The sequence below is a fragment of the Brachyistius frenatus genome, unplaced genomic scaffold, assembly GCF_029030835.1.
Source record: "Brachyistius frenatus isolate BFR_SWC_R1_liver_20210118 unplaced genomic scaffold, ASM2903083v1 Contig_18, whole genome shotgun sequence".
Classification (NCBI taxonomy): domain Eukaryota; kingdom Metazoa; phylum Chordata; class Actinopteri; family Embiotocidae; genus Brachyistius; species Brachyistius frenatus.
Genome location: NW_027210617.1, coordinates 2,537,626 through 2,554,600, shown reverse-complemented (window position 1 = coordinate 2,554,600; position 16,975 = coordinate 2,537,626). Strand labels below are relative to the sequence as shown.

The following is a 16,975-nucleotide window of genomic DNA, read 5'->3' as shown; positions in this document are numbered from 1 at the left end:
GAACGATGAGTTAAACCAGCGAGGAGCACAGTGAAAATTTTATTCCCCCACCTTCCCTTGCGAAGTTAATCTTGTCCAAATGGGGCTTCTGATGGAGCTGTGCTGGGAATTACATGGCGGTAGCAAAGTCCCCCCCTAAAAAAGTACTTTTACAGGAGAGTAGAGAGAAGTCAATCATCGTGATTTGGGTTTATATTAAAACTAATCAGAGAACAAACAAATTAATATGATTGAAAAGTAGATGCTGTCAAAGCCAATATGTTATTACTGGTTTATAAGAAAAGATCAAGCCCACTCTTCCAACTAGCAGCAGTTAAAACAAGCTGCTTGGCTGCTGTAAGTGTAGCACAGGATGCAACACTATTGTTGGCAGATTGTAGTCTAGTATCTTTTAATGAAATATCAACTGGCATGTTTACTGTTAAAATAACTAGAGAACTACATATTTTATAGACAGTATATTCTGCTGTTAAGCTGTAATTTTGGGCAGACTTACAGCTTTTTCATAATGCTAAACTGTCTACTGCCTTGTTTTATTATCCACTGGGTTGTTCTGAAGTTGTTTAGTGCAGATATTATAAAGATTCATGTCTAATTTCTCAATTAAACTTATGCAGAGCTCACAAACTTCAGCCAAGAAATTTGCTGTGTGACTTTCTGTGAGGTTGAACATGCAGAGGCATCGCAACTACTGTACTTGGCTGTGGGACTTTTCTTTTACCTTCATGCCCTACGTGATCAGCCGCTGCCACATAGCAAACTCAAAACATGTTCATTAGTTTTTATACGACATCAGAGGTGTAGAAACAGAAAGCGTGAGGGGGACGGCTAAGCATGTATTTACATTTAACATGGTGTGAGTGTCAAGGTGTTATTTTTTTTAATATTTATGAACAAACAGTTTTACTTCCGAGGCAAACTGAAGTCTCTGATTTGCACATGGAGCAGAGTAGTTGTAATATCATAGTATGACAGAACATGTCGTTGGTTTTACAGACTGCAAACACTATGTCTACCTGTTAGCTTTTACTCTTGTTGTTTGTCTTTTGCTCTGTGTGCACTTCTTTACTGAGCTGTGCACAATGTGAGCCAGAGATATTTTGACTGTTTTCCTTTGGGAAGGTCCCACCTCATCACCTCAATATATAAAACCTGAGCAGGAGGCTGCTCCAGCCATCAATATGCTATTTACTTGAGTCCTTGAGGCAAAAGGTAATGGAAAGGTTCAATAACCCTGTGTGCTTTAATGCTCATTCACCTCCTCATTTCTCATTCAGTGTCTGGAATGAGTAGTGAGAAAATTCAATAAATATGAAACATGACTAGGAGTCTGCAGCTTTGTTAGAAGCTCTGAAAGCAGATGATGTAAGCTAAATGCTAATATCACAAGGGTAATGCTATCCTGCCATCTTAGTTTAGCCTGTTAGCATGGTAACGTTTTCTAATTAGCACAAGCTCAGCTAAGGTTGATGGGAATGCCAATAATTTGAGCAGCTATTTGGTCATAAATCAAAGTGTGAGTTCAAGTTGGCACTAGAGGTCACCAGAGTTATTTTGAAGGGATAATGTCTGTACTAAATTCTTAGCAATTGATTCAGTATAGCTGTCGAGACATTTCATTTAAAACTGCAAATATCAGCTTTATTGTTGCCCAAGAGGAAAAGTAGCCAACTTTTTAGTGTGCAAATTCATTGACATGATTTTGAGATATTTCACAGAAAAAGTGAGAACTTTTGCCTGATGTTGGCACTGGGTGAAAAATGACAGCAGGGTTCATCCTCTATTCAAATTTGAAGGAAATCCATCCAGTTGCTGTCAAGACATTTCACTATCTATCAGCCTCACAGTGGCCCAGGAGGAAAAGTCAGGTGATTGCCAATGTCATTGGGATCCATCATCTCGACACCATGAATGTCTGAACCAAATTTCATGACACAGATTATTTAAATTATTTACTAAAATCCAATACTGTCAACGTCATAATGGAACTAAACAAAAAGTCAGAGCATCACCAAAATGAATAGGATTCCTTCTCTGTCTTCCATAAAAGTGCAGACCAAACTTCATGACAATACTTAAAATAGTAATTCTATGTGTCGTGGCTTTGTCCTGATTCTCCTTTCTTTCTTTCCTTGTTTTACTCCCCCTCACCAGAGGTTCCCCGTGTGTCTTTCTGTCTCTTTCTTTATTCAGTCCCCGTATCACTCTCTATTCTCATTTATGGTCCTTTGGGTTTTTATTCATGTCATTCCCTGTGTTCACCCACCAGAGGTCCCCAGTCTGTTTTTTCCCATAGACTGTACATATAAAGGTTTCTCCCTTTGTTCAGTCTCCTTTTAGCCAAGCCCACCTCACCTGTTCCCTGTTTCCAATCTGCCCCATCTGCAGTCCATCCTTAATCAGCCACTGCAGGTACTTATTCTTCTTGTCAGGCCATGCTTGTTTGTTGGATTGTAAAGTCAGGAAGTCCACTCCATCCACATCAATCTTGAGCCTGTGCCTGTTTCCTTCTGTTATGGACTCTGCTTTTTCCCTTGTGTTACAGCCTATTGATGAAGTTTTCTTAGTTTGTAAGTAAAGTTCCCTCATTTTTGTATTGTTGTGTCATGCGTGAATCCTAAATCCAATGAGTAACAGTATGGACCAAAGGGGCGGGTAAGATATTATTTAGGCCTACATAACTTCACTAATCAATCAGCTCTTTCTGTTTATGCGTGATATCAGAAATTAATGTGTTGTGGTATAAGCAATTAAATAACTAGTGAATCCAAAGGTGTTGAGCAAAATGGTCTTTTATTTTGGCATTTTGAAAAATAGCATTTGAAACAAAATACTTATTCATGAATCATCAGATAAGTGATTAACTCCAAAGGTCAGCGAGGATAAAAAAAAATGTATCATTTATCTTTGTATTTGGTATCTTTCTCCTCGCTGATGGGCAAACCTGTCTGCCCAGGAAAAGGGGAGATCTTCAGGAAGAAATGGGGGTTGCCATTAACCCGCATGGCCACCAGGACTGGAGTGGCTGCATACACCAGGTTAGCTGCCAACACCAACCAGAAACATTCATTTGGGATACGAAATGGAGCTGTGGTACGATGGTGGAGGGACCCCCCAATGTGGGCCCATTGGCACTGGGAGGAGACACAGAGCAAGATACAGATTAAAGTGCATTGCCATGAAAGAATACATATCAGCACTGACACGTCCACTTGTGTCTGTTTTGTTCTCCGTTCACACTAATGACAGGTCATTTGATGCCTCAATGTTTCATTATACACACTCTCCGGAGGACTATCTTAAAAGATTACGTTGAGTCTTTTTTGCTTGGTTATTAGTCTACTAAGAAAAGCTTCTAACAGGGGAGATAAACCACTGCACAGGACATTTACAGACTAAAGGAGCTGGCCATTTGGAAGACAGGCAGCGTGCAGTCTGCAAACTCAAATAAGCAGTAAAACAAGGCTTTAATCAAAGAGTTCCCCTCCGCATGGTTACAATCTCTCTATCAGATCAACATGGACAGAAAGCACCACGAGCTTGTTTATTACAGAGAATAATCTTCAAAGAATAAATGTGGTCCAGGTCATTAACAGGATGAAAGCTCCCTACAAGGAGTTAATTGTAGGGACACGTGTCAGACCTCTTTTTACTTAATTCAAACTGCTGATTAAAACTTCAATCAATCGGAAGCAGCAATTACTGCAGCACTTAATGTGATGCAACAAACTATCGCTGCAATGCACTTAAGTATGCAGCACCTGCAGCCCCTAAACATTATATTCAGAGCCAGTTTCTCTTATTGACTGTTTGTCTTTGTGATGGTACCTGCATCATGCCTCCAGCGAGGAACAGCGTCCAATCTGACATCCACGTGCAGCCAGGCTTGAGGAGGCCGTAAACAGACGCACCTAACAGAGGTAGGCCATAAAAGAGCAAGTGCAGCATCTGGAAAAACGAAAACCAAACATAGTTATTCCAACAATAATTAATGATAATATTCCCATTGTTTCTTGCGAAACTGAAAAAAAAATTATTCTTCCACATTTTGATCAATTCTGTGGTTTCATAGTGACACAGCACGTGACTATAATGAATATTCCATTGAGTATGGCTCCGGAAGTACAGAGCCTTACAGTGCTAAAAGACCCCTCTATCACTGTCAGTTGATGTTGATGAGTCCTGACCAACACTCCAGCAGATAATTAATACAGTACATCGCCATTCTCCTCTGGCCCACATTGCACTTCCTCTACTCACACTGAATACAGAAGAGAGCCACTTAAAGCTCAAAATACAAAGACACAGACCCCTTTTTAACATGCTGCATAAAAGCAGCACAATTTGATGGAAAATATACCTGAAGTATGCCATAAAGTAAAAGACAATCAGCACATCAACACTATAATGCTAGTAATTATCAAAAGTAAACTATGCAGCTTTGTCCATTCCATTTAGTTGAACCTTTGACCACCATAATTATGTGCGGTAACATTTTACTCTCCAATTTAACTAAACACATACAAAAAATGTAGAGCACTAAAAAGTACATTTTCCCTGCTAAAATATAAAGAAGTAAAATTAGCTCTCACAAATGGGAGTACTCAAAATCACAGTATTTCTAAATCGTTCTTTAGTCCAACACTGCAGTATTTTGCTGCTTCTCAGCTCTGCACTCTCTCAAACACAAATTTGCACCCTCAGCATAAATTACTTCTTCAACACAAGAGTCATTAGAGAGACTGCCTTGACCTTCAACTTAAAATATTTGGTGCATGAAAGCCTTCTATAAAAACCCTAAAATTACACCAGTGAACAGTCTCTTTTTATTCTCTGGTCTGAGGTCCAGATGAATTCTAATGAGTTCAGCTCAGGGCCTGAAAGCCAATCACACATGCCCTTCAATCTTTTGTTGAAACGTCTTTTTAGTGCTGCTACTAATAATCTGTCACATATCGTTCATCAACATCAATGAATAAAGAGGTCACTCAGTGCAGAAACAGTGTAACATAGTGCAACAAACTTCATTTAATTTTTCACGCCCACACAGATACATGCAACCAATAAGCCAATGGTAGACACACACACACAGGCCTTGCGCATGCCACTAGTCAAGACATACTTTCACATGCGGCGCACACCTCCTTCTCCCACCCATTGAGATGCTGATGGGGGGCTTTGGGCGAAGGATTAGCTTATCAAGTTCTCAGCATGCGGTTCGTCTGTCTGATCAATGACTCGCAATTGTGCCTGGACTGCAGCCCCGACAAGGTCTTTGGATAACCTATTGACAAAGCTGTGTACGTTGAACAAAACACAACAAAACCCACAGCCGTGCAGGGTCCAGAGAAGAAAATAAAAGGAGAACAGACCAACTGCCAGTCACAGTAATAATCTGTTATCCATCTTAGGCTAATAAAAGCACGAGACAAAGATGCGCTGGCCTCTCAACCCACGCTCGATGTTGCTGTAATGATGAAAAATGGCTCTGTAATCAGTTGCAAGCTGAAAGAGTGGAGGAGATAAGGGCAAGCTTCCAGCACGTTCAATGTGATATCCATGAGAGCAGAGGTCCATTATGTGGTTTGTTATTTAAAACAGGCTGGAGATGAGCTATCAGGTGCTGCAGCAGCAGCAGAAAATACAAGCGGAAAAAACACCCACTGTGATTCTGGGGTAGCCCACAGGATCCTTCAGGTAGGGCTCATAGTGCTTCAGGTAAGAGGAACAGACTTCAATTGGAGAGTCCAAAGCGACCTACAGAGAGTGGACAAAATAAGAGAAACATCTTACGATATAGAGCAGGTGAATATGACAACACCAAGAACGACCAATGCAAATTACCACAGGTGCGAAAATTTCTCGGCCCTTGTCAGAAAGCATACAGACACACAGGTTTTTTTTCTGTGTTATGATGTGTTTTTTGACACTTTGGTGAAAATGTTTCTTTGCTTTCTTGCTGAGAGTTAAGAGATACAACTTTTGTGTCTGTACAGTAAATGTAAAGCTAGCCCCTCTGCAGCAAGTTAAGTTAGCCTACAGTACAGACATTAAAGTAGTATCAGTGTTCTCATCAAACTCTGAAGGAGAATAGCAGCATTTCTAAAAAAATATGCTATTCCTTTTCCAAATAATGACTCTGCTTAAATTGAATTTGAAATGTGTATCGTAAATGCACAATTCATTTATTGTTGCCCTTTAAAACTAGTTTAAAGTTCAAATGTAATGTTTACATATGCCTCAATTAGCTGAGTGCTTTGCTTCTCAGAGCAAAGTAACACAAACCACATGAATCCTCGACAATCGCTAGACAACCTATTCTGCATGACCATGACTGCGGTCTATAAACTTTTAAAACTACCATTGAAGCCCTGCCTTGGACTCTGTCCATAATATACTGTAAATGTGATGCACTCACCAAGCCTCTGAGGATGGTGAAGGCCATGGCAGCTATTAGGAGCAGTATCAGGACCAGGTCTGTGGGACGCCAGATCAGCTTCATGCTCTGTGCATGTGTGGCCTGTGTGGAGATATTGACATAATGTAAAGTATAGAGCTGATTAGTCAAGGTTATGGTTGCAAAGCACACTGTCAAACCCGCACAAAGGAATGAGTGAAGGATGTGTAAAATAAATAAGGCTTCTCTTTCAAGTTAAAAAAAAAAAAAAAAAAAAAAAATTGTTAGGCCACTTTGGTGAAACAGAAACAAATTATAGACACAACATTGACATATTATCACCATTTAAGTTGATACAGTGTTACCTGGAAAAACAGATAACACTTTATAAGTCCAGTTTTCATTTTTGTTTCAGCTCCGTTTTGCTGTTCACTCCTGAGGGAAATATCTGTTTCTTCAGCAGCTATATCCTACACTATGTTTACCCGCTTCTCTAAGTTTGTCTGCTGTCAGAGATTTTTTGCTAAAAAAGCTGCCTGTTGCACCCAAAAATGACAAATGGTGAAAACTGAGAGGATAAGCGTTTAAGCCAAAACATTAAAACTGGCGGTGAGAAAACCAAAACAAAGAGCTGAAAGACACCAAATACTCTAGAGCTCAGGGGAACTGCACTGTTGAGTGTTAATTGAGGCTGGTCACTGCATGTGATTCCTTACATATACAATTATTCATGTGATCCATTATTAAGACAAAAAATATTGATTTTGGCCGCTTTAATTGAATGTGTGTTTAAGACCAAGCTAACTGAACACCATGGTGGGTTGTAGCTAAATTAAGACCACTGTCCCAAGGCTAAGGACACAGCAATGGCTCAATCTAACAATAATTTTGTGCTTGAGATTCATCTACTGTATGTTATCTCCCTTAAGATTGAGTCAAGACAATAACTGGCTAAAGTGATAGAAAAGCAAGTAGCAGACCAGCCCGCATCATGCTGAAGCTTGTAAGTGTTTGTGTAGTAGAGGATATCGTGTCACTGTCAAATTTTGCCATGAAAAGTATACACACATATGACACGGATGTAAGAAGGAGGTCATGTCACAAAGGTCATGTGAGGGAGGAGCTCAATAGAGGTTGGATGGAACAAACACAGGACTTTCACACGGACGACTGCTGTCAATTTACGTAACTCGACTAATGTAACATTACGAATTTTAATCCAACCCATGATCATTTCCTAACCATAACTACATGTTTTTTGGTGCTTAAACCTAAGGCACCTTACTACACTGACTTGGCATCGTCTAGTGGACTGACAGGTAGTTTACATGCTTTGGCATGATATTGGGTTGGACAGACATTTGCTGAAATTTAGTAAAACATTGTTGCTCTGCTTGCTAACAAACTCTGATAATCTGTCAGATTCAGGTGAGCACAACACAAATTCCTACTACTGCACTACCTACACTTCTGAAAATAACAGTGAGTCATCTTTGTCGGTCCAGATTATATTTTACCTGACGAGAATTGCACTGATGAAATACATTCAGAAAACTCTATTTCTCAATCTCGCCACATTTATATGGAGGTTTAATCATTCATGCATTGGACTTACAGTGTATCCACCAATTAGTGGTCTGTCCTTGGGCCGGGAGAACAGTGTGATGGCTCCCAACACAGGCATCAACAGAAAGAGAAAATTGAGCCAGAAGGCTGGATGAATCTCTGACCCATATTTACCTACCAGGAAAAAAGGAAAAAAAAGACACTTTTATTAGCATGTAACAAACACACTCAGTGTAAACATCTCATTGTAAATCAGTAATTAAAGTCCCCTTTTAAACCTTTATAGGACACCTTTGAGGCAAAAGCATACAATACAGTACGTCTATGATAACACTACAGAGAGAACAACACATTGCCTGCAGACAAGTTTGATCTTGTGACAACTTATGTATGCAGTTTGAAATGCCAACATCAGATGCTTTAAGTCTGTTTTCTGCTTTGTTCTGTTGGCTGTGACATCAGGAGAGGCACGGGGGCCTTCATGTGTTCAGTTGGCAGGCTGAACTGTGACACTGATGGTACACGGCAAGGCAGATGTTCACTTGATTAAAGCTTGTCATCATGGGACTGGTGGAAAGGGGGGTTGAAGATTAGGCTCACCTGCCACTATACCAACAATGAACACACTCATGTTGGCACACAGAGAGCCAGCCCAGAACAAGCCCGGGGTACGGTAAGCTTTCCTACAGGGGGAGACAAACAACAGGTGATAAAGATAAAGATATCAGTTAAGACAGAAAATAATATAGCAACCTTCAGGGTGTTGGTTAGATAAATTGATGGTATTGGACTTCTTACACATCTATCCTACATATAAGCCTTGCACAATTTCTCCAATGGTGAAAGGCTGATATTCTTCTCTGAACTCTTGAACTCACTTTATGATGTATTCACTCAAGAGGAGGCTCTCTTTGAAAATCAGTTTTATTGGGGCTATTGTGTGGATGTGTTCAATGCACCCCCTGAATCTCCAAGAGATTCCCATTTAAAGAAAAGCTCAAATACAGGAAATTAATAGCTCTTAAACTTGTCTTATGCTGTGGACAATTTGAATCTTTGTCTTTGAAAAGTATTCCAGCTACATTCAGACTGTACATGCAGCCTCAGTATCCTCCTTCATAGTTGTTTGCTCAGTTGGAGAGGGCACCGCAGATCTCTGTATAGTCATTTGAGACAGGCACTCAGTGATGTGGAGCAAGATTAATGTGCATTACATGATTTTAACTGACTTGACCCACCTGTCTGTTATCCTGCTGATCATCACCAGGTACATGATAAAGTGCACTATGCCGTCCCAGTAACACATCATGATGGAATACGCGCTCCCCAAGTATGGCTCTCCCTGAGACACAGACATTACATGAATACATGCTGTACAATATACAGTGCTAATGATAGACACTTGCTTATTGTTGCTGTCTTTTTTTTTATTATTATTATTTGTTCAGTGTGTTCAGTGAGCTGATGCTGGCTGGAATTTTCTCCTCTGATGCTGAACCTCTCCAGGCTCACATATTTTTTAAGTAGCATCTTAGTCATCAGCATTTTAAATGAGAATGTAAGAAACCCTACCGTCTTCTGGTAGAATTCCATAAAGCCGGAAACAATGCCATCGTGTTCCAGGGCACTTATCAGGTCAATGACACAAGTAAAGGAAAATACAGCAAAAACTGCAAAGGACAGAAAGCATTATTTCAGGGTGATTTATAAAGGTCAATTTTACACTTGACATAAGAAATGCCTCATAGTAAAGCCTTTTTGCTTGTCTCTGGGTGTATGTTTATGGTGGGTGGGGGGTAAATGCCAGTGTATTGTGCAATATCTTCGGAAGCGAGAAAACATCAGACTTAATAAAGCTTGACATGTTCAGTAGTTTTGCCACATCATTCTGAAGCCAGTGTAATTTTGAAAGTGTCTCTTTCTTCATGTACAGTAATTAGCAAAAAAAAAAAAAAAAAAAAAAAAAAAAAAAAAAAAAAAAAAAAAAAAAAAAAAAAGTTTCCAGGCCATTTAATCTTTTTTCTGTCCATTTTATTCATTATTTTTGAGTTGAAAATATGTTTCCTTCAACTGGCCAGTCATTGATATATGGGACAGCGTGAGGAGGAATTTAAGTCTTGAGCAGTGAGGTTCACTGGAGGCTGGATGCTTAAATCAAGTGTATGGTGAACAGCCTTCATCGGTCCTCAGGTTAAGAGCCCAGGAGAGTGATAAAAGGCCATGTCCAGCAGACAGAATTTCAGTGTGGAGCTGTACAAACACACGATTGGCATGTGGGCCTTACTAATAGTGTAAACTGCATTGCTGTTATAGACTCTTTTTTTTTTTTTTTTCCCCGAAGGCTCTACTCCTGCTTGCTCTTTGAGAGTAACTGCAAAGCTAAAAATATATGACTTTAGACCCAGGCTGCAACACTAAAATAACAAAAACAATGTGCCCTTCAGAATTATTTGCATACAGACATTCATGACTAAATAAGTACAATGTGCAGATATCACCAGCGTTTCCCTTTCCAGATCTACATGTGACTGGATTACAAAAAAATAGGCTTGAAGTTGGATCTAATAGATTTGGAGAGGGTGTGATTGCGGGTGCCACTGAGCATCAGCATGATTTTCTGTAGGCCATTTGGTAGAGATATAAGATGACTGAGAACATAACAAGTAATTGCCATTGTAAAGCACAGCACACGCGTTACTATAACAGCCAACTTAACTTGGACACATCTTCTGCCCGTGGTAAACTAGACTGTTGATAAATTGGTCTGGACTGATTAATCCAGGTATCAGCTGCACAGCTCACATTCATGATGGCAGCCTCAGCATGAGGGGTAAACAACACAAGGCAATGGACCCCTCACACATGGTTACAATCATACACACTAAAAGGAACATTAACTATGCAAACACTGACCCTGTAAATACCTGTAGGATGTTATGGATATTAGCAGTGATGGAAAGTAAGAAAGTAGATTAATTTAAATCCTGCACTTAAGTATAATTTTAACATACTTGTACTTTACTTGAGTATTTCCAAATATTATGCAAAGACACCCAACATTATATATATAAAAATACCTTCATCTCAATCAGCTGTTACATAGAAATGCTTCTTATGAGTTATATATCCTAATTATAAAATATACAGTACACAATAATACAGTATTCTGAAGGGAATAAATATTTTTGATATAGATTACTAATACAATCAGATTTGGTTATGTATGTAAGAGGTTTTTCCACCTGGATATCAGTTTTTTTAAACACCATTGGGATGATGCAAAACGGTGCATCCAAGTATTATTTCCCTATCTATTAATTCTGGGAAGTTGGAAAAAGCACACGTAAATTCAGCTCATAGTGAACAACTGTGCAAGCCATTACAATGATTTACTACCTGGACATTGCAGAATGTTATTACAAAGACAATCATTGTCTTGTGACACGAGTGTCTCTGTGGAGATACCATGGCTTAAACCATTGTATGTCATCCTTCCTATCTGTTCTCCACACATTTTTTGCACATAGATTCACATATTACATGGACATAAACACAACACGCACACCCTTTGTCTCTCCTGTGTGTCTCTGTAATCCTCAGGACCACCAGGTTTATCTCTGACATCTAACTGGTGAGATAGCAGGGGGATTATGACTCTCTATCATTGGGAAGAGCCTGCCTGCCACAACTTTGCCCTCATCGTTCTGCTGCATTGCCGTCGGCACAGACTACAGATATATCACCTCTTTTCAGTCCCACTAGCGTAACCCATGGCATCAGCTGCAGGGGTTTGTTCGTGGGGAAAGCCTTGGCTAGACGTGAAGCATAGTTTGATCGATAGGTGTGCACATACCCTGTTCAATATAACATTGTAGAAAAGCTTAATTAAAGGTGCACACACTGCTATGGTCATACAACCAAATTAAACAAAGATGTCTGTAACTTTTTCAGACTAAGTCAGTAGTGGAATTCAAATTGCATTCTATAGGAGCAGTGACTGCAAAGTCTAGTCTTGTATCAGTGATTTAAAATAGTTGGGCCCTTTGCTTTAAGGCCAATCAGGAAGTGCTTTCTCAAAAGTGTAGCTAAAAGATTAAGTAAGTGTCGTGAAGGTTCTTAGGCTGGAGAGGTTTTGCGTCGGTCATGCCTCAGAAAAGTCCAGTTAAGCTTTGCTCTTAGTCCGATCAGTCTAAGCAGCTTTCGACATACAAGGCGAAATCACGCTGAATACAATTTATGTTTTCATTCTGACACAATCACTAGCAGGGGAAAGTTCTGGAAATCCTTTGGGGGAATTGGAAGCAGCTCCAGAGCAAAGCCTGGCAGTCATTAACCTCTCGTAGTCAAAGTGTTTGGAAATATATTACAAGTTGAGAAATGTACATAGTTGTGTTGATTACCAAAGAATAAGAAGTCTTTAGGTGGGTTGCCACGTGTGATGATGAAGTAGAACAGAAACACAATCACCAACACAGCAACCCCAGTTGCTAGGATAACATAGGGCCTGTGGAAACAGAGAAGTGTAACTGTTATCTAAGAAAATAACAACACATTGTCTGTAGTTTCAACACAATCTTAGTGACGACACGCTCCACTTTTAGACAGCAAGCTCTCTCGGATTTTCTGCCTCATTCTCTTCACTAATTAGTTTCTCCCATGGAAATTGTGCCAGTCTACGCTGCAGTGCTTAATTAGTAAATTATGACGAATGGGAAGTTGGAGAGAATGGTAATCACGCAACGCCCATCGTTAGCTTCTGAGAGAAATAATGCAGAAGTATGACGCAAAAGAATCTCTGTGATAGATGCACTGCGCCCAGACAGAGACAGAGACAGGCGCTGCTGGTGTGATGTTTTTGTGTGCTTGGAAATTCCTGGTGAGATGGCAATGTCACATTGAATTTACTGATCTGCAGAGTAAAAGCAGTAACTTCATATATAATCCCAGAGCTCTTCAAATATTTTGATGAGTCTGAGGCATCACAGTCACCTGACATTTGGCAAGAAAGTTCTGGTTCTGTGTTGCTGATATAACTCTTGCTAAATGTACTTTTCAAAGTAAGTGTAGTTTTTATTTCATTGTATAATATCCACTGTAGTGCTTGTTTTACAAAGGACAATATTTTTGAAAACCTTAGCTTAGTCTGAACAGGTTTTATCACTAAGACTTAAAGAATGATGATCAACAAATAATATATATCACTAGTATACGTTGCAACAACTTTCCCTGATGAAGCTTAAAACTAGCAATACTCCCCCTTTTGTAGTGCCATGGTGGTATGCTTACTATTGACTTAAAAGCACAGTTTTACAAAGTTTTAATCAATCATAGGCAGAGGTGTGGGAAGCAGCAAGCTAAGGCCATGTAAGTTCAGCATTGCCCTCCATGTTTCCTGGTCAAAGGTATCACTGCTTTGCACTGGAAAAGATTAATGTGCTCGAGGTATCTCCTAGTAAACAACATTACAGCCTTGGAAATCTCACAATGTGTGCTAACAGAAGGAAAACAAATGCTGCAAGAGCAAAGGCAAGCTCCCTCGCTGCCTTTCCAGTTCAACAGTACGGGAAGATTTATGCACACAATACTGTTTGTTTGCAGAGTAGAAGAGCACAAGGCATATTGTATGTCAAGAGCAATTCATCAAACTGCCCTGTGCAGTCTGTATTGATTGTCAATGTCCACATACTAAAAAAAAAAAAAAAGAGCCAGAAGAAATATTAACACAGGAGGACTATAAAAGTATGTTGGAAATGAGAAATATCTCTTGGTAAAAATAAAAATGTGTGAGCTAGTATTTCACTGCTCACTCTGTTTATTAAGCCTTAAATGTTGCAGTGTGCGACCATCAACTGTTGTTTCTACAAAGGCACCATCGCAATGGTCAGGCCGAAGAGATGAGCCTTGAATATGAAAATGATCCCTTACGGCTTAGAAAAGTAATCATCTCCAACATAATATAAAATTATCTCCTCAAATTCTGTTTACATTACCTTCTTTTTGTTCTCTATCCATTCTCATGCCCCTCCAAGAAATGTCATCTTTATTATTCAAAGAGTTTACACAACTGAAAAATACAGTCTTAAAATTTATCTCAGCTCAAACATTTGTGAGCTGTACAGTCAGGAATGTACCTGGAGTTTTAAGCTTACAGAGTCCTCTAGTGGTGGCTAGGTGTACTGTCTGACACGGAAAGGTTCACCTGCACTATTACTAGTAAGATTCTTGCAAATCTAATGGAATTTGTTAAATTTGTCATACATAAATGAGTTTTAGTAAAGGTAACACATGTATGTGTTAGGGGTGTAGAATATTGTTGTATAAAACATGTCACAATTATTTTATAGCCATAATTTACAGCTTTTCCCCTGAACAGACATTTAAAAGTTTGCACATATGCAAAATATAGACTGTTTGTATCACAGACACAGAAATAAGAAATCAACATAATGTTATGACTTACTCTTGAAATTCAGGGATGGTGTTCATGGCATAAAGAATGCCAAGGGCAGAAAATGAAAATAAAAAGACAAGCGTTTCCATCTCTTCAAAAGTTGTTCAGCCTCCTCGCGGCAGAATTCTAGCTGAAATATAATAGATTTACAAGACAATAATATTATCATAAAGTAATGGGAACCACGGAAATAGCTGATGAAATCAGTGTTAAAATAAGGTCAGGGCAATTGTAAATTTATAAAAACAAGGTAATAATAAGTAAAATCACATTAAATAAATGTCATGAAATACGATCCAAAAAAGCAACTGAAATGTTGAATAGAAGGAGAAGAAGCAGAGCAGGCTCTTACCGTCTGGCTATCCTTTTGGTGGATTAATGAATTTACAGCTGGCCTGGGGCAGACATGGCCTTTACTGGGAAAATAATGAAGTGGTAACAAAGAAGCTTTTGGGGGGAGGGGGGAGTTACGCAATTGAGTTTTTTCAGAGATTTACATAAGTCGTATTAAAGAATAGGCTTACATTCCATTTCATGCCACACCACACAAGCTATACAGATTCCTGTTCTGTGGTGCAATTCATGTTATAGCATTAGCTGTACCATAGAAGAGGGATCAGCACACATAAATGCACTCAGTTGTGAAACCCTTGTGATTTGTGAAATGGATATTGTTTATGACACAGTTCCAAATACTAACAACTGTATGAACAGCAGTCACATGACTGTCTTATTGGTTCACTTCCACCAGGCAAACTTATGAACTATCCACATACAGTATTAAAAGACATATTTACATTCCATAGGTCAAAAATAGCCCAACAAATGCAGCTAATTTAACTTCCCGCAACTTAAACTGTCATCAAATTTAAGTTTTGTTGCACACAGTTTTGTATCTTTGTGATTTGAACTTTATTAACCAGGACAGAACATGTCTTTGACGTGTCTTTTGGCATGTCTGCTGAACAGAGTGTATGTACTATTTATAGTAACTCACAATGAATAGCAGCTGAATATGCAGAAATTATAAGGGCAAACTTGTTGCAGACTATTAATCTATGACATACAGTGATGGCATTGACAGGAAATATTTCTGTGGTGCTTTTTCCTCTAATAGTCAACGTTTCTCAGTGAAAGCAAATCCACATTGTGCCTGTGTGCTATGGCTTTGCTTTATGTGCCTCTGCTCAGCCCCCAGGCAAAAGCGCTGGGGCTCTTAAAATCTCTGAAAGACTTCAAATCCAGCTCACATCAAACCAAGTGTTTGCAAAACAAATCCTGTAGGGTGTGCTAAATGCCAACAAAATGGTGAGGCCGCCTCCAGATGTAAATGAAAGCTATGTAACTACAGTTAGCTTTGATATGAGACACAATAGCATTGAATTTCAGACTTATCAACAATCAATTCTCAACAGACTTGTCTCCAAATAATATGTTAGAAATATACATCACAAGCATCTGCTGTTATTATGTTAATGACCTCTAACAGTGAAGCTGCTGACTATCAAGCGTAATAGTCTAAAGTGAAAATGTCATCAGTGTTGAATTAATGTCCATTAAAGGTGTCATTAAAATGCACCAGGATGTATTTATCCTTCTTTTACATCCCGTATCGTCAACCACCACCTTGCTGACATAAGACAATACAACAAAATGAAACTGAGAGGACAAAGCACAATCCTGCCAGTATCTGTAACAAACGCTACCTTAAATTTGAACACAAATGAATGCACACACAAACACACACCACCCTTGGCTTCGCACCACCCTCCTTTGTTGGGAAAAGGAGAGACTGTTATACCAGGAAAGCATTGGCAGTGTGTTTGCTGGAAACAACTGGATCTCTTCCAGCTCTGTTGTTCAATGGGCATAGATGGATGCCAAAACGAGACAGTGACCTGCAGGAGGAAGATGAGCATGTACTCCATTTAACATCGAAAATGAAACGTGCTTTCATATAAGATCTGTCTGCGGGGAAGTAGTCTGATGGATTTGCTGAAATGAAAAAACATGTAACAATAAAACAATATACATAATTATACAGATAGGCTAAGCATCTAGAACACTGCAATCTGTACATGATTTCATGCAAACCATTTCTATGCTCTGCTTTTACTCTCCTGTCTTATCGTTATGACTTTGAGGTGTTCATGTTATGTATATGCTACTTATTCTATGTCTTTGAGTAATTGTGCATTGAAATAGCTCGATACATATACTGTCTTATGCAGTTAGGAAATCCTGCTGAGTCATCTTAGACTTTACATAATAAACACTTGATTTCATTAGCTTGTCATTTTATTAGTATGAGTAATAGTAAGAGTTGTAATAGCAGTAGTATTGTGGGAAAATTTGCCCAAGTTGTAGGGGAAAAAAATCTAATAAGAAAAAAGCCAAATATAATTGGCGAGAGCAATTATACACTAATTACTTCATTAAAATAATGCTTTGATTTTTTTTAATTTTTTTGTGTAAATTAGGCTATTTTGTTCTTATGTCTAAATGTCTGTTACTTTTTCCATGATTTTTTTGTTTTTTGAACTCTAAACTGTGAGATTCTG

The 16,975-nt window shown here is 39.0% G+C and overlaps 1 protein-coding gene across 1 annotated transcript; it reads right to left on the bottom strand.

Moving 5' to 3' along the window:
• Positions 1-2,806: 2,806 nt before the first annotated feature.
• Positions 2,807-16,753, bottom strand: tm6sf2b (transmembrane 6 superfamily member 2b). Its single transcript, XM_069694622.1, has 12 exons — positions 16,216-16,753; positions 14,767-14,830; positions 14,424-14,544; positions 12,364-12,467; positions 9,536-9,633; positions 9,202-9,305; positions 8,564-8,646; positions 8,013-8,137; positions 6,419-6,520; positions 5,665-5,757; positions 3,829-3,948; positions 2,807-3,134 (listed from the first exon to the last, which is right to left on the bottom strand). The coding sequence occupies exons 3-12, from the start codon at positions 14,501-14,503 to the stop codon at positions 2,898-2,900; spliced, it is 1,146 nt and encodes a 381-aa protein (XP_069550723.1). The 5' UTR covers positions 14,504-14,544; positions 14,767-14,830; positions 16,216-16,753; the 3' UTR covers positions 2,807-2,897.
• Positions 16,754-16,975: the final 222 nt, after the last annotated feature.